The sequence below is a fragment of the Magnolia sinica genome, chromosome 2, assembly GCF_029962835.1.
Source record: "Magnolia sinica isolate HGM2019 chromosome 2, MsV1, whole genome shotgun sequence".
NCBI classification, from domain to species: domain Eukaryota; kingdom Viridiplantae; phylum Streptophyta; class Magnoliopsida; order Magnoliales; family Magnoliaceae; genus Magnolia; species Magnolia sinica.
Genome location: NC_080574.1, coordinates 44,828,598 through 44,851,198, shown reverse-complemented (window position 1 = coordinate 44,851,198; position 22,601 = coordinate 44,828,598). Strand labels below are relative to the sequence as shown.

The 22,601-nt window shown below is 42.4% G+C and overlaps 1 protein-coding gene across 1 annotated transcript in view; it reads left to right on the top strand.

Moving 5' to 3' along the window:
- Positions 1–20,551, top strand: part of LOC131237065 (uncharacterized) — a 58,002-nt gene extending 37,451 nt beyond the window's left edge. The window contains exons 6-7 of the mRNA XM_058234713.1: positions 16,841–16,933; positions 20,108–20,551. Coding sequence (XP_058090696.1) covers positions 16,841–16,933; positions 20,108–20,269 — 255 coding nt within the window. The 3' untranslated portion in view covers positions 20,270–20,551. The remainder of the gene's footprint in view (positions 1–16,840; positions 16,934–20,107) is intronic.
- The last annotated feature ends 2,050 nt before the right edge of the window (positions 20,552–22,601 follow it).

The following is a 22,601-nucleotide window of genomic DNA, read 5'->3' as shown; positions in this document are numbered from 1 at the left end:
TACTAGACTGATCCTGGAATATAACACTGGAATGCCATAAAGAAAGTAATGCGACACTTGTAAGGAATGAAAGTTTGCAAAATCACAAGGGGGCTGATGCAGGACAATTAGCCACTTGCTCTGAAAGCTCGAACTGATGGAGAGTGGCGAATCAATCCCTTTATCTCATAGCCCAGGCCCCACATCGCATGGGTTAGGTCCTCTACTGAACCTCCTTGTGGGCCATACTTTCCATGGGTTCCACTTCACATGGGCCACCCACCCCGAGTGTGACCCCACATCCCACAGGCTACCCAACTTGAGCTCGGTGTGAAAATGCCACTGCATTAATCACCCTCGATGAGGAGTCTCGAATACGAGACCTCCCGCTCTGATACCACTTTGATGCAGGACAATTATCCATTTGCTCTAAAAGCTCGAACTGATAAAGAGTGGCTAATCAATCCCTTTATCTCATATTTTAGGCCCTACATCGCATGGGTTAGGACCTCGGCTGAACCTCCTCATGGGCCCCACTTCACATGGGTTCCGCTTCACACGGGCCACCCACCCTGAGTGTGTCCCCCATCCCACAGGTTACCCACTCGAGCCCGGTGTGAAAATGCCCTTGCATTAAGGGCAAATCAATTGAAGGTGATTGCGTATTCAGAATTGAATTTTGCTAGATGTTTAGATAGTAGGGAGTCTATCTTTGGCTTTGTATTTATGCTAGTCGGTGGAGCAATTTCTTGAAGGGTAAAGCAGATGATTACCGTTGCTTCTACCATGGAGGCTAAATTTGTGGCATGCTATGAAGCCAAGAGCAAGCTTCTATGGCTGCGAAATTTATTTCAGGACTTGGAGTTGTTGACACTATAGCTAAGTCATTCAATTTGTTGCAACAACACCAAAATAGTTTTCTTCTCTAAGAACAAGTACTCAAGTTGTGCGAAGCACATAGAGGTTAAGTACTACGCCATTAAGGAGAAGATCAAGAATCATCAGGTGCCTATTGAACGCGTAAGCATGAAGCTCACGATTGTGGATCCCTTGACAAAATGATTGGTGCCAATGTCCTATAGGGAGTATCTATAGAAGATGGGCCTTATGAGATGGTTTTGATGTGTTTTTCTTGTTGATACAATAATATATCATTAATGGATGATTATGTTTTTTTCAAATTATTTTATTTATTATTATTATTATTATTTTTCATATGTGAGCATGTGAATGAGTATGGATAATGTTAACAAGAAAGCTTTTTCACGAAGGAATTATTGTGGCCATTACGTGCTAATAGTGGAGTGTCGATATTAATGTATTATTGCCATGATTCATATGAGTAGGTTCACTTGATAAGTTATTATGGTTAGCTAGCCGAGTTGGATTTGTTGAGGTTGTTTTCGTGAATGCATAAAAGATCTTATGAGTATCAAGCCCAAAGCTGAGTTGTTTTCATATTCAAATACTTCTTGAACAAGAGGTTTTGGTAGCATGGTGCTAGCCTGTGGGCCAAGTAGGAGAATGCTAGAAATGTGTCCTATACACGTGCACATGCATTTTTCTGATTTTTTTTTTAAAAAAAAAATTATTAAATGAAAACTTGGGCTCAAGTCTCTTAAGCCCATTCAATTTAGGAAATCCAATATCAAGGGGCTAATATTAAAATGGAAAGTGACTACTAGCAGGATTGATATCCATAATGGAAGAGCATAATTGAAATCTTATAAATAAGAGAAGACTCTTGGCCATCTACATATGCATAAATCCTGTGATTTACATTTTTAGCACACACATGGAGAGAGGAATTGGGAGAAGGTGAGCCAAGAGTGATTTACATCGTCGGATGTGTGGGCCGTTGATCAAGGTTGTTCATCATCAAGTCCAACCGCCTTGGAGGCAAGCTGTGCATCTTTGGATTGCCATGGCGCAAGTTATGTGCTTCATCCTATACTATGTTGTTGTTTTCGATTTGATAATTGTGTATTTAGACGTCTCATGGTCCTTAATTTAGAACCATGACCATTGGTTTTGTTGTAGTAGGTGCTTATAGCCTTACGTAGTGCATTCCCAAGATTGTATTAGGTGGTAATTAGAAAAAGGAACTATGGTCTTCCAAGCCTATAGCAAGTGAGTTGGCTAGATAGTAATGCTTTAGGATTTGAAGAAATCTGATGGACGAGGAAATTGTTGAATTTGTTAGTATGATGGATGGACCAATAGCCCACAATCTTCAGAAGCGAGGAATGATACTCCCTAATGTTTGTCCTCTTTTCCTCAGATTTGGAGAATCCATCCCTCACCTCTTCATCCACTGTCCCTTCCCATCAGTGATATGGAGTGTCATCTGCACTAAATTCTCGATGAATTGGGTCCCTCCTGATTGTATTCCCACATTCTTACATGCTTGGCACTCTCCCGGCCTTGAAAAAGATACGACATCATTGTGGGGGCTTTTCGGTCTAGCCTCCTCATGGGCGATCTAAAGTGAAAGAAACCTCTGATGCTTCCGTAAGTCCTCCAACTTGCTGGCTGTTGTTGCTGCTCTTATATTCAGAGATGTTAGAGAATGGTTCTCTCTCTTAAAGGCAACTCGCTCATTTCCAAGCTCTTGGATTAGAGCCTCTCCTTCTCAGGGCTGTGATTTGGATCATGTTTTTTGTTTCCTATCTAGTGTAGCTTAGCTTTTATTTATTTATTTATTTTTATATAGGTTTTTTCTTTTCCTTGTTGCTTAGTTTTTTCTAGTTTTGTTGCTTTCTTTTTCCTTTTTGTTTTTGTAGCTGCCCATCTTGGGCCCCTGTGTTCTGTTATGTTTTCTTTTAATATAAGTATCCTTCAAAAGAAGAAGAAAAAGATGGATGGACCGAGCAATAATCTCATAGAAGTCGTGAGGGATGACCGGTGGTGGAGCCTTGAGAAGGGAGGGTCATTCTTTGTGAAGTACTAAAATGCGATGATATTGAGGGACATTACCAGTTAAATGAAGTCCACTGGTGTGCATATTTAGCAGTTCCTAGGCACGCTAATACAGGGGCATTTCACACCTAGCTCGAGTGGGGTAACCCGTGAGATGCGAGGACATACTCGGGGTGGGCGGCCCATGTGATTTGGGGCCCACCAACCCACAAGGGGGTTCGGCCGAGATCCTAACCCATGAGATGTGGGGCCTGGGCTATGAGATAAAGGAATTAATTCGCCATACTCTAACAATTCGAGCTTTTAAAGCAAGTGGTTAATTGTCTTGCATCAAATTGGTGTTAGAGCAAGAGGTCTCGTGTTCGTGACTCTTCACCAGGGGTGATTAATGCAAGGGCATTTCCACCCTAGGCTTGAGTGGGGTAGCCCGTGGGATATGGGGACACACTCGGGGTGGGTGAACCATGTGATTTGGGGCCCACGGGGGAGGTCTCGTGTTTGAAACTCCTCACCAAGGGTGATTAATTCAGGGACATTTCACATCGGGATCAAGTGGGGTAGCCTGTGGGATGCGGGGACACACTTGGGGTGGGGGACCCATGTGATTTGGGGCCCGCGAGGGAGGTCTCGTGTTCGAGACTCCTCACCGGGGGTGATTAATGCAGGGGCATTTCACACCGGGCTCGAGTGGGGTAGCCCATGGGATGCGGGGACACACTCGGGGTGGGCGGCCCATGTGATTTGGGGCCCACGAGCCCACGAGGGGGGGTTCGGCTGAGGTCTTAACCCATGAGATGTGGGGCCTGGGCTATGAGATAGAGGGATCAATTCGCCATACTTTAATAGTTCGAGCTTTTAGAGCAAATGGTTAATTGTCCTGCATCACACACCAATGTGGTAGCTTTTGAATGATTAGTTGGGAGAGAGGTCCTCAATATGAATCATTTCAGAAGAAGAACTATAATTTTGTCATATGTATGCATTCTTTCTCCTTGAAATGAGGCTGTTGATCATCTACTACCAATGAGGAATATTTGTGGCCTTCTTGTCTCCTCCATTTTAAGGTGTGTTTGCAGATTTCCATGTCAACGATAGGGTTTTCGTAAATACCCACATTGAACCATTTGGTTTGCAAATAACCACATTGGTAATTCACTGCTATTGCAAATACCCACATTTTTCTAGTTTTCATAACTTCCGTTGGTAACCATTAGAAAATGATGAAAATGGCCTTATGGAACAAGTTTAAATTCTCTTCCATTGGAAGAACATAAATCCTTCTATTCTCCTCCATATGGAACATCCACAAAATGATTTTAATTGGGGGTTTTTGAGAGAGAGAGAGAGAGAGAGAGAGAGAGAGAGAGAGAGAGAGAGAGAGAGGTTTTATGGTAGGGGTAGTTCCATCATTTTCTCAAAATGTGCCAATCGTTGATAGAAAATATTAACAAAAAATGGGAAGTTACGATATCAATGAATTAAGGTTTGGTTATTTGCAAACATACTATTTTTATGTGGGTAACAGCTCCCTACCCTCAGGCGGATAAGGTCACATCCCTTTTCAACCGACTACGACACTGTGGGAGACGCGACTTACTTATATTTGGCATTCGGGTGCTCATGTTATTCACCCGGTCTCGACGTTGAAGCATCCTATTGGTACTACAAGGGTTTAGGGACTTTCACCCAATGACATCTATAGCACCCTAATGCTAGATCAAATATTTCCAGTATCTAATCCAACCATCCATGATATGCCTGTGGAGGCCACAACTCCAATGTTGTTAGGGTGTAAAAGTGATCATGACATACTGAATGCATGAGTCATTTAGTCTACGTCATGCACCAAACCTACACATACCGCACGATCATGTGGGGCAACCCTATCTCATATGGGGTCCCCTAAGTATCCCAAGCCGAAAGGTGTATGCTATGATCAATCGTTCTTCACAACAGGCATACAAATGATGCGTATGGGCATGATATCCATTACACTAAGCATATTATCAATGTGTTTTATCAGGCCAAGCATATTAGCATGTTATCAAACATATCATGTGATAATCGGCCTTAATTGGCACAACATGTACAGAGAGTGGGACCCGAACGGTAAGCCCCACTAGAAATATAGAGGTCTATGTGGTGTGGCCCACTTAGACTAACATCGGCTTCTCATGTAGCTTGCACATACAAATATAGTAACTGGAGGTAAGGCATGGATAAAGATACATACGCTACGACGGGGTCCATTGGAAATGACCTGGATGGACACCCACATGTGTAACATGTGTGCCACTAGGCTATCAATCTATTGGGCACGTGGCCGACTGATGATATCCCAAAACGATCAGATTATCATCGACATCAATAGGATGATCTGCACTATTTAACATTGCCAATGTAATCATCGGTTATAAATCATTGGTTAGTCACTAGGATGTAATCCTGTGTTTGTGGCCCATCTGAGTCTTGGGATTTCATCATTTCAGGCAAAGTGTATGCCTCAACGGATTTAATACAACAATAGTGTCAACATTACATACATACACTAATTAGGGATTTTAAAATTAATTTAATACCTAATTTCAAACCTTCCAAATATATCTTGCATTTTACTTAAAATTATAGGGATTTTAAATACAAGGTGCCAAACATAGCCAATGATTTCAGAAATCCAGGAATCCCAAGTCCAAGAAAGCCCCAAATCCAAGGGATTCCCAAGTCGAAGGGATCCCAAATCCAAGGGATTCTATATCTAGGGGATTCCAAGTTCAAGGGGTTTCCACCCTATAGTTCCCTGTGGTGTGGCTCACCTAAGATCTGGATTGGCTTGAACCTTGGGCCCATGGCCTAACATGGCCTAAAGAAGAGAGTGAATGGCGTGGATGGCACGGAAACATCAAGGTGGGTCCCACGAGTGGGCCCCTTTTGCTGTCAAAATGAGCAGCACTAACGAGCCCATTGTTTTCCTCTGTGCAATCCGCTTGAGATTCGTATCGGCCTGAAATTTGGCCTCATGGCCTAACATGATATGGTAAAAACTGATGAACGGAGTGGATAAGACATATACATCATGTAGGGTCCCACGAGTAGGTCCCACTCCATGCCCCACAGTGGGTGTCCGCCCACCCATGGGCGCTGGCAGCAGTGCCAGCTGTTGGTGCCGATGTTTTATATATATATGTCTATGTATTGTTGCACCATCGAGGTGGGCCCCAAGTGGATGATATACTCCGTCCACTATCTCAACCAAGTTGAACGGGGTCCAATAGGCTCTGACTGGGATTGGTTTGGACAAACAGGGAGCCTATGGTGAGCCTTGGAAGGTTTCAACAGCCAGGAATTGTTTCCCTCCGCGCGGCCCACTCAAAAATCATATCTGCCTCAAAATTTGGACCATGTCTTAAAATGATCTGGATAAAGTGGTGGACACCATGGATTTAACATATAGATCATGGTGGGGTCCACGAGTGGGACACCACTCCGCACGCCTGCATGTGCGGACACTGACATGAGTGGCTCCCAACCCCATTGTTCCCTGTAATGTGGTCCACTTAATGGTTAGATCATCCTGATTTTGGGCTTAACACCTTAAATGATCTTGGAAAACAGATGGATGGTGTGGATCTATGATATACATCAGGTTGGATACCACGACTGGGAACCACTCCCCAATGGCCCATGCAAACAGCGTCACTGACGCTTGGGCTCACTAACCCCCTTGCAGCTTGCGGTGTGACCTACCTGAGATGTGGATCGGTTTCATTTTTGGGCTCAACGGCCAAAATGATTTGACAAAGCGAATGGACAGTGTGAATGCAACATACACATCATGGTGGGACCCACGAGTGGAGGCCCCACTCCCCCTTTGTATTAATGGACTTTGGACACTGGACAGTTCCAGTGTCTCACACTGAGAATGTCCAGCGTCCGGGCATTATGTGTATTTTTTTTTTATAAAGAAAGGGCAAGTAGGTAGGGTCTACATAAGAAATCTACGTTGTCCACTAGGTGGGCCAACTCATGATGTGCCTAAAGAATCTCGAACCAAGCTGAAATTTGTGTCTTTCTTTCATCAATATATGTGTGATCTAATCAATAGGTTAGATGGAAAATAAATATCACGGTGGGCCACATAAGGTGGTCCACGCTGTGATGGTGTGCGAGGCATGCTTTCCAATAGCGTGGCCCACTTGTGGGCCCCAAAACATCATTACTTAAAAGAAAATGAGGAAAGAAAGGAAAGGGAAGAAAAACAAGGGAAGACGTCCGGCCATCGGGGTGGCCCCTCACCACTATGTGGTCCACCATACAATCTATACATGATTAAGGTGGGTCCCACCCAGTGTTCAAATTATCTCCGATATTATTGAAATATCTCTGATATTATCTTTATCTCCAGCTCAGCAATACCGATAACGCTGGTAGTATAAAAAATTTCAGGTATTAGCAATGTATCGCTAAATATCGCTATCAATATCTTTAATGTAATCACCAATGTTTTTAACTATGTAAATTCTAGGTGTCACTTGTATTGCCAATGCATCAATATCACCAATGTATTGCCAATATTTTCGACTATGTAAATTCTAGGTAATGCTTGTATCATAAGTGTATCGACGATATTTCAATAATATCGCCAACGTATTGATATCATCAAAATTTTGTTTATTAGAAAAAAAATTATTTCAAATTTGTTTTTTTTTTTTCACGGGCACATGGATGTATGTAGTGTTCAATTTGTTATTGATTATATTCATAATATCTCGATATTATTGATATCACAACATGCGTGACCACAATCTTTCGTTTCCTTTCCAATTGTTGATGATTTCTTGGTGAAATATGATGTGTTGTTAATATTTTATAATATCAATGAATGTTTGGATGGAAGGTTGGATGGTTAAATATGCCCTATTAAATAGAAACTTATTACATATGCATTCTTTTTACAAATTTTTTATTTCTCAATATGCAAATATGACATTTTAATCTCCTAAAGTTTTGTTGAAAATTCCACCGCTTTTCCCATGTTTCTCCGCATTTCCGATTATCAGTGATATTATCAGCGATATTGATATTGTTTTTCTATCCCTGGCTAGCAAAACTTGTAGCGATACCGATACTTCGAACACTGGTCCCACCCATGTGAGCCCACCAAAAATGGATAAATCACAAAGAAAAGGAGGATCAAAATTCTCCCATGTACTCACAAAGACGGATGAACGGTTGGATCGGCGATTGGACAATCCAATAAGGTCCTCTCCACCCTTAATCTCCTCTAGTCTCTCTTTTATCTCCTCTCTTCCTCTTAACCTCTTGATCTCTCCTAATTTTCTCCCAAGCTCTCTCTTCTCTTAAATCATCACCCTAATCTTTCTTTCTCTTAATTTCTCCCTAATTCTCTCTAATCTTTTTCTTTCTCTTACTCTCTTTCTACTCTCTTGATAGCAAATGGTAGAAATGAGAGGGAGTAAGGGGATTTTGTGGTAGAACTTTTAGGATAGGGAGGGAAATAAAGGAAGATGGAGGGGTAGAATGGGGAGAGAGAAGGAGAGAGAGAGAGATGACTAGGCATGGGCAAGGCATGGGTTACATGATGGAAGGGACTAATGGGGAGAGAGAAGTGATGACTTGATTGATTGGATGGATGACTTGATTAATGGATTTGATTGATTGGACAACCTTGGGATTTGTGCAAGTGGGACCATGTGCGTTGCCCGGCCCAACTTAAATTGTGCCAAAACTACAATTTCTAATCTAGGGGTTGCAATGGGGCATGCCGCGCGACGTTGGAATCGTAGCGCCCACGCGGTCGCTTGGGCACAAGCCTTGGGATGTTGTAGTGCCAAAATGAGGTCGTGATCAAAACTCGCCGATTTGGTTTGCCTGAAAAGTGTCGGCACTGAAAATGAAGTGTACGGTCGGTCTCACAGGGTTACAGGTCTTACATTTATTCGTGTGCTCATCCAATGTATTTGTGTCATTGAAGAAATTAAAAAAACCTCAACTGGATAACTCGTTACCATTCAAAAGCTTTAACAACTAGGAAAATTCAGTGATAAGTTTGCATCTAATACCAAAACTTAGTTGATGCTCAAATACTAGTCTTTCTTTGTTAGTCCATGCTTTGGTTGCACAAATGCTTGATTTAGATTTTAACGAATGCTTGAGAGATGCAAGCAACGCTCGGTTGCTTTGTATGTAGTATCTAGATATGCATGTTCTTGATATTTGACATAATTACATCTGGAGATGGATGGAATTGGGTTATCTGCAAGTAAGTCCTTAATTTGTGTGGCCTGTTTATCCCCATTGTAAACACCTTAAGTGAACATGGTGATGTGATAAATGTCAATCCGCTGTAGTTCTCTAGCATGGTGTGGAACCAATTTCTAGGCATGAATAACTGGTATAATAGATGTTGGCATCACCATCTGTAACCGAAAGAGGAACAAGAACCTCCAACTTGGTTTGTTCACTCCTTTGATAAGTACTTTTATTAGTTTCATTTTATCAGTACTCGGAGGAGATGAGTGGCGAGGATCGAGTCTAGAGGATGGAAGGATCGAGACAAGCGGCGATTTCAGGATGAGCAGCGAGTCGAGAGAAGAACGACTTGTGGTATGCTGGTATCTCGGAACGAAGTGATGTTGGAGGAAGTACAAGGGGGCTGGCAGGGGGAAAGGGGCAAATCTCTATGCAAAAGGGGGAGGGAAGAGGGAGGAAGAGGAAATAGTTCGGGAAAGGAGGTTTTTACGAAAGAAGGGGAGGAAGGTAGCTGGATTGTGGTCATGAGAGAAAAAAAAAAAACAAGTGCTGGAGAAGGAGAAGAAGGAAGAATGGTGCAATTAGAGTTTCGTACTCTTTTTGTTGTCATTTTCCCATAGGGGTGGCCACCATCAATTTTTCTAGGGTATTTGGCCAACCTGGAGATGTAATGGAAGTGTTCGTGCCTCATGACTAGAAGATTTTGTTGTATCACAAATTTGCTTTTGTTCGGATGTGATCGAAGGAGCTGAAGGCAGTGTGATGCAGGACAATTAATCACTTGCTCTAAAAGCTTGAACTATTAGAGCACGGCGAATTAATCCATTTATCTCATAGCCCAGGCCCCACATCGCATGGGTTAGGACCTCGGTTGAACCCCCCTCGTGGGCCCCAGATTACATGGGTACCGCCTCACACGAGCCACCCGAATCACACGGGTGGAGCCCGCCTCTCACGAGCCACCCGCCTCACACAGGCCGCCCACCCCGAGTATGTCCCTACATCCCATAGGCTACCCCACTCAAGCCCAGTGTGAAAATGCCCCTGCATTAATCACCCTCGATGAGGAGTCTCAAACCCGAGACCTCCCACTCTGATACCAATTTGATGCAGGACAATTTACCACTTGCTCTAAAAGCTCGAACTATTAGAGCATGGCAAATTAATCCCTTTATCTCATAGCCTAGGCCCCACATCTCATGGGTTAGGACCTCGGCCGAACCCCCCTTGTGGGCCCCAAATCACATGGGTACCGCCTCACACGAGCCACCCAAATCACATGGGTGGGGCCTGCCTCTCACGAGCCACCCGCCTCACATGGGCCGCCCACCCCGAGTGTGTCCCCGCATCCCATAGGCTACCCCACTCGAGCCCAGTGTGAAAATGCCCCTGCATTATAGTGAAAACGTTACATGGGGAGAGTTTTGGGGGGGAAGAAATTGTCATTTCAAAGTGCTCGTTTCGGTCCTTGTATAAAAAATAGAGAGGGAGCCAAGAAGATGAAAGGCTGAGATTGGAGAAGGAAAGGGTGTGGTTCATGAGGGGTCAAGAGAAGAAGAAACAAGGAAGGGAGAAAGCCCAAAATCCTTCAGGGATGTTGTTGTTGGGGAGGAACAACAATTGAAGCTACAGGGAGGGAAGGATTTGGAGGAGAAGAAGTTGATCTAGAAGGAGGGTTCTGATTGAGAGCCAGTGATCAGAATCGATCTAACTATGATCGACAATCCTTGGCATCTTTGCAATGGTCGTTGGTCACTTCAACGAAGGTATGATCCTTCATTTCACAAATCAAATCATGGCTTGAAGCTTGTTGTGGGCTAGAAGGGAAATACTCCATTATCAAGCCGCTTGAGGTGAATAAGGTGTGGATCTAGCTCAAGCCAAGGGTCAATCTAGATTAGGTGGTGGTGATAGGAGCCCTGTTCAATGACGGACTAGTTAAGCAAATTTGGAAACTGAAATCCTTCTTTGGATGGGAGGAGGGTTTCTGATTTGCGAGGTTCCCCTAGAGTTATGCTTTTAAAGAAGCCTTCCTAGCGATCATGTCATGTTTGGGATAGGTGGTAGCTATGGATGCAACGACAGAAGGTGGAGGAAATAAGCGCAACCCTTATTTGTGTGAAGAAGAAGCAATCAATAGCGGATTAAGATTTAGTAGTAGTTGTGGTTGGAGAAGAATGACTCTCGCTCATGTGGATAGAGAGAGTAGCCGGGGAATCTCGAATCGATGGGGGGTGGTTTGGCAAAGCCAAGAGGCCAAAAGCTCGAGGGCGAGAGACATGCGCAAGCATGGAGTACCAATGCATTTCTCTAGTGGAGCGCTAAATAGAAGGGGAGGTGCATGTGCCGATTTGATTGGGCGAAGGGGAGTAGGTGTTGAGGTGGATGGTGGAGAGATGACATGTGTAGGAGCTCCTGCAGGTGTACAGGTAATGTACATCATAGCATCAATGCCTATAGGTGGCAAGAGGCTCGGTCTCTGAACCTCTTGGGGAGGAGACATGTGCATTAAGTGTAGGGAGGCTTGACGGAGATGGTACATTGCTTCAGGCGATGTGGCAAACAAAGCCTTTGGGTTGGGAGGAGATAATGGCCCAAATTAAAGAGAGCTCGACACATACAAAAGGCGCCATTAATGTTGAAGCCGGTGTGCAAGCACGGCCTAACATGTGGATGGGAAAGGAAGGAGACACTAATAGAGGCATGGTGGGGGTAGTGCCGCGTGGAGGGAGTGGGGCCCATGGCCCTCATGCTTGTGTTATCCCCTAGGCATGCGACGGAGGTTGTTCTACCTGCACATGTCCTTAATGTTTTAAACGCCTGCACGTGGGAGTTGCTGTCACTTCTTATATATCAAAGGAGAGAGATCGTTCCCCTACTAAGGATCGCTGTAAATACCAAAAAGCAACTGAAGGAGGCAACAGGCAATAGAATAGCGGTAGTCGATGATGACGATTTGTTGACTCCAATGAGGAAACACGATAGGGTTCGTGCTTCCGTATTCCAGGAGATTGATCAAGGTTCTGTTACGTAGGGGGAATTACGGGATGAAGGAGAGGAATATGAAAGAGCAATGGTGATGGCTTGCTAGGGAGAGTTGATAATTGAGGAGAAAGAGACTCTTTAACTCTGGGGAACATATTATCTTCTAAAGACAGCTTATTGGAAGCCCTGTTGTCATGCCTCTACAAGCCACAAAGATGAGGGAGGAAGAAATAATCATCAGCCAATTTGCCACAATCGCATTAACAGGGATCTAAGGTGCTAAGATAGGTGACCAAGAACTCACAAAAGAACAAATCAAATGGTCAAAGGATGTGCAAAGATGGGTGGGAAGACTAATGGGGCTGTCTTTCAGGGCATGTGATGAAGATGTATTTCATTGCTTTATTTTGTTGAATGAAGGGGGGTGCAGAGACAACAAGACCTTCATATTGCGAAGACAAGGAAATCTCCCAGAGGATGGAGGAAGTTGCTAAGCCTCAAGTGCTCGATTAATTATGACTCCGCAGGCAAGGTCAGCTGAGGGAAGAGGGGTAAAATTAGTTGCCCAATGATAGCGCTTACCTGGAATGTTAGAGGGCTGAGAAGTAAGCTAAAAAGAGCTCAGGTTAGGGACTCATGGAAAAGAGCAAAAGCTGATGTGATTGCTCTCCAGGATACTAAGTACCAGTCCATTGACAAAGCGGGGGGAACTGGTGTGTGTGTTCTTAGTCTTCATGGTTCTCAGGGAGGTTTTATTGGGTTTTAGATGGTTATTTATGGTAGTTTATGGCCCTAGCCAATCTGGTTAGAGAGTGCAATTGTGAGAGAGAAACATGGGGTTGCCTTGGTGTGTTGGTGGGGATTTCAACGTGCTGGTGTGTGTTCTTAGTCTTCGTGGTTCTCAGGGGGGTTTCATTGGGTTTCAGATGGTTATTTATGGCCCTAGTCAATCAGGTTAGAGAGCACAATTGTGGGAGAGAGGTGGGATTGCCTTGGTGTGTTGGTGGGGATTACAACGTGATTTGATTCACATACAAAAAATCAAATGGCGGTCACATAACTCGAAGTATGAAGGATTTGTTGATTGGGTCCTCTATTGGAATGATATGGTGGATTTACCAATGGAGAGTGCAAATACGTGGACCAGCAAGCAAGAAGAGTCTATCTTATAGCACCTTGATAGGTTTTTGGTTTCTGCTGATTGGCTGGAGAAATTCTCGCTAATTTAATAGTGGAGCCTTTTGTGACCTGGTTCTGACCATTGATCGATAGTGTTGGAGGTGGTAGAGGAGAATTGGGGCCCAAAGTCATTCAGATTTGAGCTAGTGTGGCTGGAAGTAGAAGGTTTTGCGCGGTTAGTTGAAGATTGATAGCGTTCGTTTGCGATTGAAGGTTATGCTAGATTCAGATTCAGCCGAAAACTTAAGTTGTTAAAACGGAGGATAAAATAATGGAGAAAGAAGTGTCTAGAGCCTGAGAAGTAGAGCTTGTCAATATTGTAAAGGAAATCCATGCTTTAAATGTGGAGGGAGAGGCCCTGTTGGCTGTTGAAAGAGAGAAGTGTGCAAATCTTTCTTTGACTTATGTTAATCGTCTTAGATAAGAGAGAATTAAGTGGAGACAAAGGTCAAGTGCAATTTGGTTGAAGGGGACAAAAAATACGTGATTTTCCATTGCATAGCAAGTTAAAGGGCGAGAAGCAACATAATTAGCAGCTTGGTAGTAGATGGCAAAAGAATTTCAGAAAAGATGCAAGTCTGTGACAAAATACTGAATTTCTATAAGAACCTACTAGCTTGCAAAAAGTGGTGAGGTCGTGGTTGGATAATCTGGAATCCTCTCAAATATCAAACGTGGAGCCTGATTCTCTTCAAAGATTTTGAGGAAGAAGTTAAAAGCAGCGATAGATTCTATGGGCATAGATAATGCCCCAAGTTTGGACTGCTATGTTATGGCTTTCTTTCAGAGATCTTGGAACATGGTTAAGGGAGATGTGTTGGCTATTATCACTGAGTTTTCTAAGAGGAGCTGATTATCAAATGATCTCGTGGCTTCTTTCATAGCGATCATCTTAAAGATCAATGGGGCGAAAAGCTTAAAAGCCCTTAGACCCATTAGCTTCATCGGGGGCCCTTATAAAATCTTAGCTAAAATTCTTGCCACGAGATTCCGAGGGGTGCTTTCGAATATCATTTCTGAAAATCAAGGTGCTTTCATTGCTAGAGGACAACTTCTGGATAACACTATCATCGCCCATGAGTGCATCGATTCTAGGCACATGAAAGGCAAAACAGGAATAGTCTGCAAGTTGTACATCGAGAAGGTGCATGATGATCTTGTAGACTGAGTCTGCGAAGAGTGGGCTGTGGATATAGATTGGGGGGTTGGATTAGGGCTTGCATTAAATCGCAAATTATTATTTTTTTCCTGTTTTGGTTAACGGATCACCGAAAGGATTCTTTAAGGCTTTGGGGGGCATTAGGCAACAATCCCTTATCTCCTTATCTGTTCATGGTTGTTATGGAAGCTCTTAGCAAATGCTTCACAAAGGCGAGGAGGTCGGATTAATCAGTGGCTTAAAGCGGTAGATGCGGGAGTTTAGTCATCTCCAAGATGTTGACTATACCTTATTACTTTGCGAGGACGATGCGGCAATGTTAGATTACTTGTGGAAGATTGTAACATGCTTCAAGGTGGTTTTTGGTTTGAAGATTAATGTCACAAAAAGTGAAATGTTGGGGCTCCGGTTGAGCATTGATGTGTTGAGGATGGCTACCTTGTTTGGCCGCATGATAAGGTCTTTTCCTGATGTACCTGGGGTTGCCTTTGTGTAATGGGAAGCTGCTAAAGCTTCTTTGGGACGAGGTTATAAGAGAATTGAGAGAGCTTTCGAGCTTGAAGCAGTGTCACCTATTTTTTGGTGGTTGCTTGGCTCTTATTAAAACTACCTTTTCTAATATGCCGTTGTATTTTATGCCCCTCTTCAAATGGCCTAAATCAATGCTTGACAAGTTGGAAAGTTGGGAAGAGATTTTCTGTGGAAAGGGGTAGAGGAAAAGAAGAAGTTTCATCCCCTCATGTTGAAATAGGTTTGCAAGCTGATAGATGAGGGCAGAGCTGGCATTAGGGAGCTAGAAACAACCTTGTTTTGTTAGGTGAATGTATGCGGAGATATGGAATTGAAGAGGGAAGATTATGGAGGGAGCTAATGGTGTGTAAATACGGTACCCAGGTGGGAGGTTGGGGGGCTAAGAGATCTTTGCTTTACCACACCTCTAGCCTTTGGACAGCTGTGGCGTCGATATCTCATAAATTTAGTAACCCCTTCTCTCTTGGTGATGGTGGCTGCGTTCGTTTTTAGGAAGACGTGTGGTGTGGAGGTAGTGTGCTGTAGGAGGTCATTCTGAGAGTAGTTTGCCTGGCTACTAACAGGAACATTACAGTCGATCGATGTTATTCTATTTGTTGCGGTACTGTTGTGTGGTCTCCTCGTCAGAGAGATATGATGGATGAGGAAGCTGAGGATTTGGTGAGACTATTGGATAGTCTAAAAAGGATTATTTTCCCTTGGCAGAAGAAAAGGACTCTATGGTGTGGCATGTGCATAGCTCAGGTTGCTTCCATCTGCTTTTTCTACGGGATGCTTTGGGAATTGCCTTGGACTTCAATGTATAGTCATCCCTTTCAACCTTGGTCTTATGGAGCTTCGTCGAGAATCGCGGCCTTTGTTTGGTTAGCGGGGAGTAAAAGAGTGCTAACGATCAACAATTTCAAAAGAGATCCTTGATCCTCCCTAACATTTGTATTATGTGTATGGGTGAAGTAGAATCAATTGATCATCTATTCATTCATTGCCCCTTTGCTCGGAAGGTGTGTGAGTGCTTCCTAAGCATTTTAAATGTGTCGTGGGTGATGTTGAAGTCCGTTGAAGATGGGTCAGCATGGAAGAGTGGGAAAAGAAGGAAAGGCGCTGTGATGGTTGGTTATTATGGTGGTGCTTTGGATGATATGGGGGGAGCAGGATTGTTGATGCTTATGAAATAGGAGCATTTCTATGGAAGAGGTCATGGGGAAGGTTAAGATTGAATTGGTGGGGTGGGCTTCTAATGTAGAGGCGGTGGATGCTGGCATGCTGCCAATCTTCTTCTTCTTCTTCTTCTTCAGTTTGTGGTGCAGGGCTCTATTCTTTTTCTTGTCTAGCTTTTGCCTTGGCGGGCCTTTTCAATAAAATCTCGTTATCTTTCAAGAAAATAAAAAGTTTTTTCTGTGTATATGTATCCCTGCAGTTGCACAAGTGTAAAGAAGTGATACCCTTGTTTCAAAAACCAGACTGGAGGCTGACCCGGTTCACTGCTCGGTTTGGTCACTCATGATCTTTTGTGGGAAGTATTGGTTCAACCGGCGGTTTGCAGTCCAGATTCAATCCATTCAGTCTGGTTTGTTCTTTAAAAGGTCAAGTGAAATTTATTTTTAAGTCCAGCGTTGTAAAGGTTTCTGAAATTTTCAAGCCATTACTGATTCTGAATAAAATGGCAATGAAATATTGGTTGGCCTTAGTTGCATCCCTTTTCGCTGTGGCTTTTTGATTTCTTCTGTTCTCATATTCATGCATGTTTCTAAAGCAAACAAAGGATGAAGAGGTTGGCTGGCATGTTTATAGTTTCTAACTCTTAACCAACATATGTAGGAGTTGACAAGTAGTGCTGGAGAGGATGTTGTGCTGGCTATGAATACCTTCATAAAGCGTCTTTTGGCAGTTTCGGACCCTTCCTTAATGAAGGTTTGCTTTTGATCTTCCTAACTCTTTCTTCTATATGCATATTATATTCATGATTTCGTTGTTTTCCTAATCAGTAAAACATGGGATTTGGAGAATGTGGTAATTCTGTAATTGCTTCAAAGAGTTTAGAGTTAAGCAACCATATATCTCTCCTAGGAATGACATTGGAATTGCTTCAACAAACCAAGTTTTTATGTTTTCTAGATTTAATTATTCTGGAAATGATGGTTATCTTTGTCATGAATAGACATGTATTGATGTGGCACTTCAGAAAGGGTTGTCTCACTTTCACATGGTGTAATGCATGTGCTTTCATCATGGTATTTGTTTGGGCTTAGAATAAATGCATCCGTACTATAGCTGAGAGGATCTTTTATAGGCAGTGTTTTTGATGAAGTGGTATTTTAGGCATTCTTTGCCTCCACAAATTTATTTATTATTATTATTATTATTATTTTTTTTTACTTTACTGCTATGGTATTTTGATCATTCAAAGTTCTAGAGCAAATGAGTTGTCTACTTGGATATTTGGAGAAGGGTTAGATAAGTGATCCCTGAAATCCAAAATGACTGGGGTTTTTAACTCTAGAGTTAACAATTATTCATAATCTGCAGAGAATCATGCAAGGTGGACAACAAATTGAACTTTTGATATTATTGGGGGGCCGGGTTTGTATTTTAACATGATTATACCTGTGAGTAGTGACCAATCCTTGCCAGTTGCCAAATCTGTATCCTGAGATTATGGATTTGAGGATCCAATGTGGCTGATCCTTGGAGTACTCGGTATCCGTTCCCATACTTGAGTAACATAGGTTTACCAAGGTACAAAGGAAATTCATGTTGGATCCGATGTTTAGTGATTGAGACAATTGATTTGGTGACCCCACAGTTTACATGCATGGCCTATGAGATCCTAACTGTTCAATCTTTGGCCCATTTTCCATCGTATGTTGTCCATTCCTGTATTTTTCTTAAACTGTCTATTTTGTAGGCCACTAGTAGAAAGGTTAGAACCTATACCTGTTTCAGGGCATCCCCCCATCCACAGTGGGGCACATCAGATCAATTGCCTGGATCTCCAAACCATGGGCTCCACATGTACAGCATCCTGCACCTCAAAAAACTATAGTAGTTTAATTCCTCTTTGCTTCATAGGGACAAAATTCATAAAAATAATGTTTCAACTTGCACAAGATCGTAATGTGTTTTGACGCGGTCTCTGGCTTGAAAGTGAACATGGGAAAGATTGAAATTTTGGGCATACATTTATCCCAAGATGAGGTTTCCTTTTTGGCTTCAATTATTGGGTGCAAGGTGGGATCTCTTCCTTCATCCTGTTTGGGGCTCCCTTTATGTATAGGGAAACCCCATACGCATCTATGGGACGAGGTGGTGGAGAGGATTAAAAATAAAAAACCACTAAGTGGAAGAGCTGATATCTCTCATTGGGAGGGATACTAACTCTCATTAAAGCAACTTTTTCCAATATGCCACTATTATATGTCTTTATTCAAGTGCTGATCCCCCAGTTAGACTCTAATCAGAGAACCTTAGAAGGGACTTATTTTGGAATGGTTCAAACGAAGGCTTCAAATTTCATATTTTAAAATGGGAAGGTGCTTTCAAGCCTATTAAAGGTGGGGCTGGTATAAGAGATCTTCTCACAATGAACCGCGTGCTTCTCGTGAAATGGTTGTGGTGTTTTGCCATGGAGGAAGGGAATTTCTAGAGAGAAATCATTGCTTCCAAATGTGGGTTACAGCTGGGGGGTTGGGAGGCTAAGGAATCCACTCTTAACAGGCCTTGAAGTCGATTATGTCTCTCAAGTTGGAGTTCAGGAAAGGCATTTCTTATTCTATAGGCAATGGGTCTAGAGTCAGATTTTGGGAAGATGAGTGGTGCAGCAATTTTCCCCTATCACAAATCTATCCCAACTTAGCTTGGCTAGCGCCTTTGACAGATATGCCTTTAACAGATATTAAAGTGGCAGAGTGCTTCTTGGTTAGGGGTCCTAAAGTATGTTCGAATCTTCCTTGCAGAAGAGAATTGACAGATTTGGAAATGGAAGGGCTCGTCTTTCTTAGAGAGGCTTAAATATGTTTTTCCTCCAGGTGGTAATGATGAAATGGTTTGGAAAGCCCATAATTCCAGGAAGTTTTCAGTTAGTTCATTCTACAATATGATTTGATCCTCCGTTCGCGTGTTGACATTGGCCACGCCTACTACTTTTGGCATTACGACATTCCCCCCAAAGGAGCGGCTTCACTTGGTAGGTAAGAAGAAAGTGTTGACAATTGACAACTTGGAAAAGCAGTCCATGGTCATCCCGAATAGACATTATCCTTGTGAGCAACCAGCAGAGTCTGTTGATCATCTGTTCATCTTCTGCTCATTCACGATCAAGGTGTGGTGCCATTTCTTATCCTCCTTCAACTTGTCATGGGTTATGCCAAGTAACGTAAGAGATCTCCTATGGACGTGGCATGGTGGAGGTATGGGTATAATGGAAGGAGCCATATGCACATGACTTTCTCGGTTGTTTGGTGGGTGACACGGAATGAGAGGAATAGGTGCTGCTTCAACAAAACTTCTCACTCAGTTGAGACAGTGATTTCATTCAAGAAGGCTTTTATTTTTGAATGGGCCTTCATCCTCAAAAGCCGTGATGGATAGTTTCCTTTGTTTCCTCTTGTTCTTTTTGTTTTCTCAGGGCTTCATTTCCCTTTTTATTATTTTCTCTCTGACGATTGCCAGCTGGCCTTTAATAAATTTCCATTACCCTAAAAAATAAATAAATAAATAAAAATAAAAATTGTAATCTGCTTACTGTGGGATTAACTCCAAAACAGGACGGCTTATCTAGCTTCCTTATGAATGTTGGACATTAACTGAGATTTTTTTTTGTCTTGTATCAGTAGGTATTAAATTGCTGTAAAATATCCACAGTTGTGTCTGGGCAGGAATGTAATGAAGTCCCCATCCAACATGTATGTAATGTGCATGCCTAAGCACCTTTTCAGCATGATTAATATGCATGCGTTTTCTTTTAGCATGAATGTCGCTCCTGCTCATTTTGTAATTGTTAGATGCTTCTAGCTCATGTTTTCCTCTTGGTTTAGCACACCCCTTTACCACTGTTTCCGGTAACTGAGGTCTCTTGCCTGCTTGCAGACAGCAGCTACAGAGACCAGTGCACCAGAACTTGCCAAGTTGCTATATTGGTTGATGGTGGTTGGCTATAGCATCCGCAACATTGAAGTGCGTTTTGACATGGAGAGAGTTCTTGGCACTCCTATGAAGCTTGCTGAGCTACCACCTGGGGAGAACATCTAGATGGACGCAAATATGTGTAGGAGCATTCAAAATTGTAAGAAATGGCATGCTGGAAAAGCCTACATATCCAGGAGGCAATCAGTTTGACTAATTGATATTTGATACACGTATATCCATTTTCAATTAGCCAGTGCTTTCTTTCATGGCTCATAGATGGCAACTGCAGGAGCAGGTTGTTCTTTTTACATCAGCTGCTTTTGCTACTCATCAGAGAAAAAAAAATGTGTATCACGTAATGATTTTTAATTAAATCCATTAATTAAAACATGTGTTTCTATTCCATGTGTAATGGCTTCTTGGACAACAATATGTTTTTGGCTTTGAGTTGCCTGTCTGCAGTATACAATGTTTCAGCATTCTTAATCTGGGTTCCCTGGCGAAAGGTGTGGGCAATAGTTTAAAGCATATTTGGTTGCATTCGTGTGTACCTCCATATGAATTTTGGTTTATATTGTCATTCTTCTGAACTGAGGATTTGGACTGTTTGAATTTGTTTTTCTGAACTGACAATTTGGATGTGGAGGCTGGGGAACAGACCCGGTAACAATATTTCATTCATCTTCAGTACTACTAAAAGAGAATGGAAACATTCCACCAGCCCTCGATTCCTGAGGTACTTTCAAATGCATCCTAAGGTATTTATTGTACTTATTTATTTAATGATTGTCATCAATTATCATGTTTCTATTCTATTTATTTATTTATTTCTTTTTGTCCAAGTTCATGACATTCCTTTCTCTAAGCATGTAGACAAGCTTATAATTGTTCTTTTCCTTATAAAGTCATCTATGATTCTTTCTTTCGCTCTTTCCTTTTTCTCCCTCTCTTTTGATTGATGTAGTGTCAATCTGTATGATTTTGTTTTTGGGTTGTCTGGATGCATGTTACTCTCCACTTAAGACCTTAAGTTCCATGGAAATTGAGGGTTCCATTGCTTGGATGCCACTTGGATTCCAAATTAGTCTTCACTTAACAACTGAAGTTCCATGAAAACGGCCTAATGTTTGGAGGGCGCATTTTTTCAGAGAAGTAAAGATTTCTCTTTTCATGGAGAGAGTGGATATGTGTGTGTCCCAACTTAAATGCCATGAGTAGTTGAGTACTGTGTTCAATGGAAGTACCATGGAAAGCGGATTTGTGTGTCCCCACTTAGATGCCATGGATACTGAGTTCAACGAAAGTAACTTTCATGGACAGAAATCTTTACTTTCCTATAAGCAATTATCTTTCCCTTGTTAGGACTTATTTATTTTTCCAAATCTTGAGTTCTTAAGGGAAGTGTTCCATAAAACCTTTTGGGCATCTGGTGGTTTGGATGTGTGGAAATTGCCTTGCAAGAACATTGTGTTCCATGGAACTCGAAGTTCAACTACTTCGATTCCCAGGGTTCTGTGCAACTTTTTAAGTAAGAATCAAGTTCCATAGAAGGCCCGATAAAGGGGAAGATGAGTTCTTTCAGAGAAATTAATATTTCTCTTTTCATGGAACGCCACGGAACTTATATGGAGAGTCTCATGCATCATAAGAGATTTATACAACAATGGGTTCGAGTCCTTACCTCAGTGGTAGACTCTGAGGAGTTTCAACATGAGGTCTTGGGTTCGATACCGATAGGTGGTGAAATCCCACTACAGCATGCGTGGGTGTGGCGTCGGGTGCGTATGTAAAAAAAAAAAAAAGGATTATACAATGCCATTTAGCAAACATCTACAATATGCTCAAGTTTTCATTTTTGTAGAAGTGCAACATCTGATCTTGGAACGTATTAACTCTTAACTGCTTATTTGTATGCTATATATTGGAAGCTTGTTGGTGTCTGGTGAGCAGTCAGTTGTCAAGCTTTCACCAAGGTACTATGAGAATGTATCTTGTTTCCAATCTTTGTCAAGTTAGGGCATTCCTTATAAGTGATGTGTCACAATTTTAAACTTGGTTGTGGTGGAAAATGAGTGAGGGTGTGTCATGTGTTCCTTGGACATGCTGTAATTTGTGAAGTTGATTGTAGTGGAAAGCATCCCCAGTTAATTGGGATAAGGCTTAGATGATGACGATGATGCTATACTGCAAAGCATGCAATATGGACTAGAGTGTTTTGGAAGCGACTTATTATAGTGAGGCCCGATTTTGGCAGAAAGTGGGTGGGGGTTCATTAGTTGACCATCACCCAGCCAGATATTACTTATGTAGTCAGTTTAAAGTCCAATCATGCATGCTTCCCCATGCCCATCATCTAGAGTCCGTTGATGCCATCATCTAGAGTATTATTACAATTCTTTGGCCTCTAAAATTTCCTCCTTGTAAAGGATTGCTATATCATGATCATGGCTGCCTG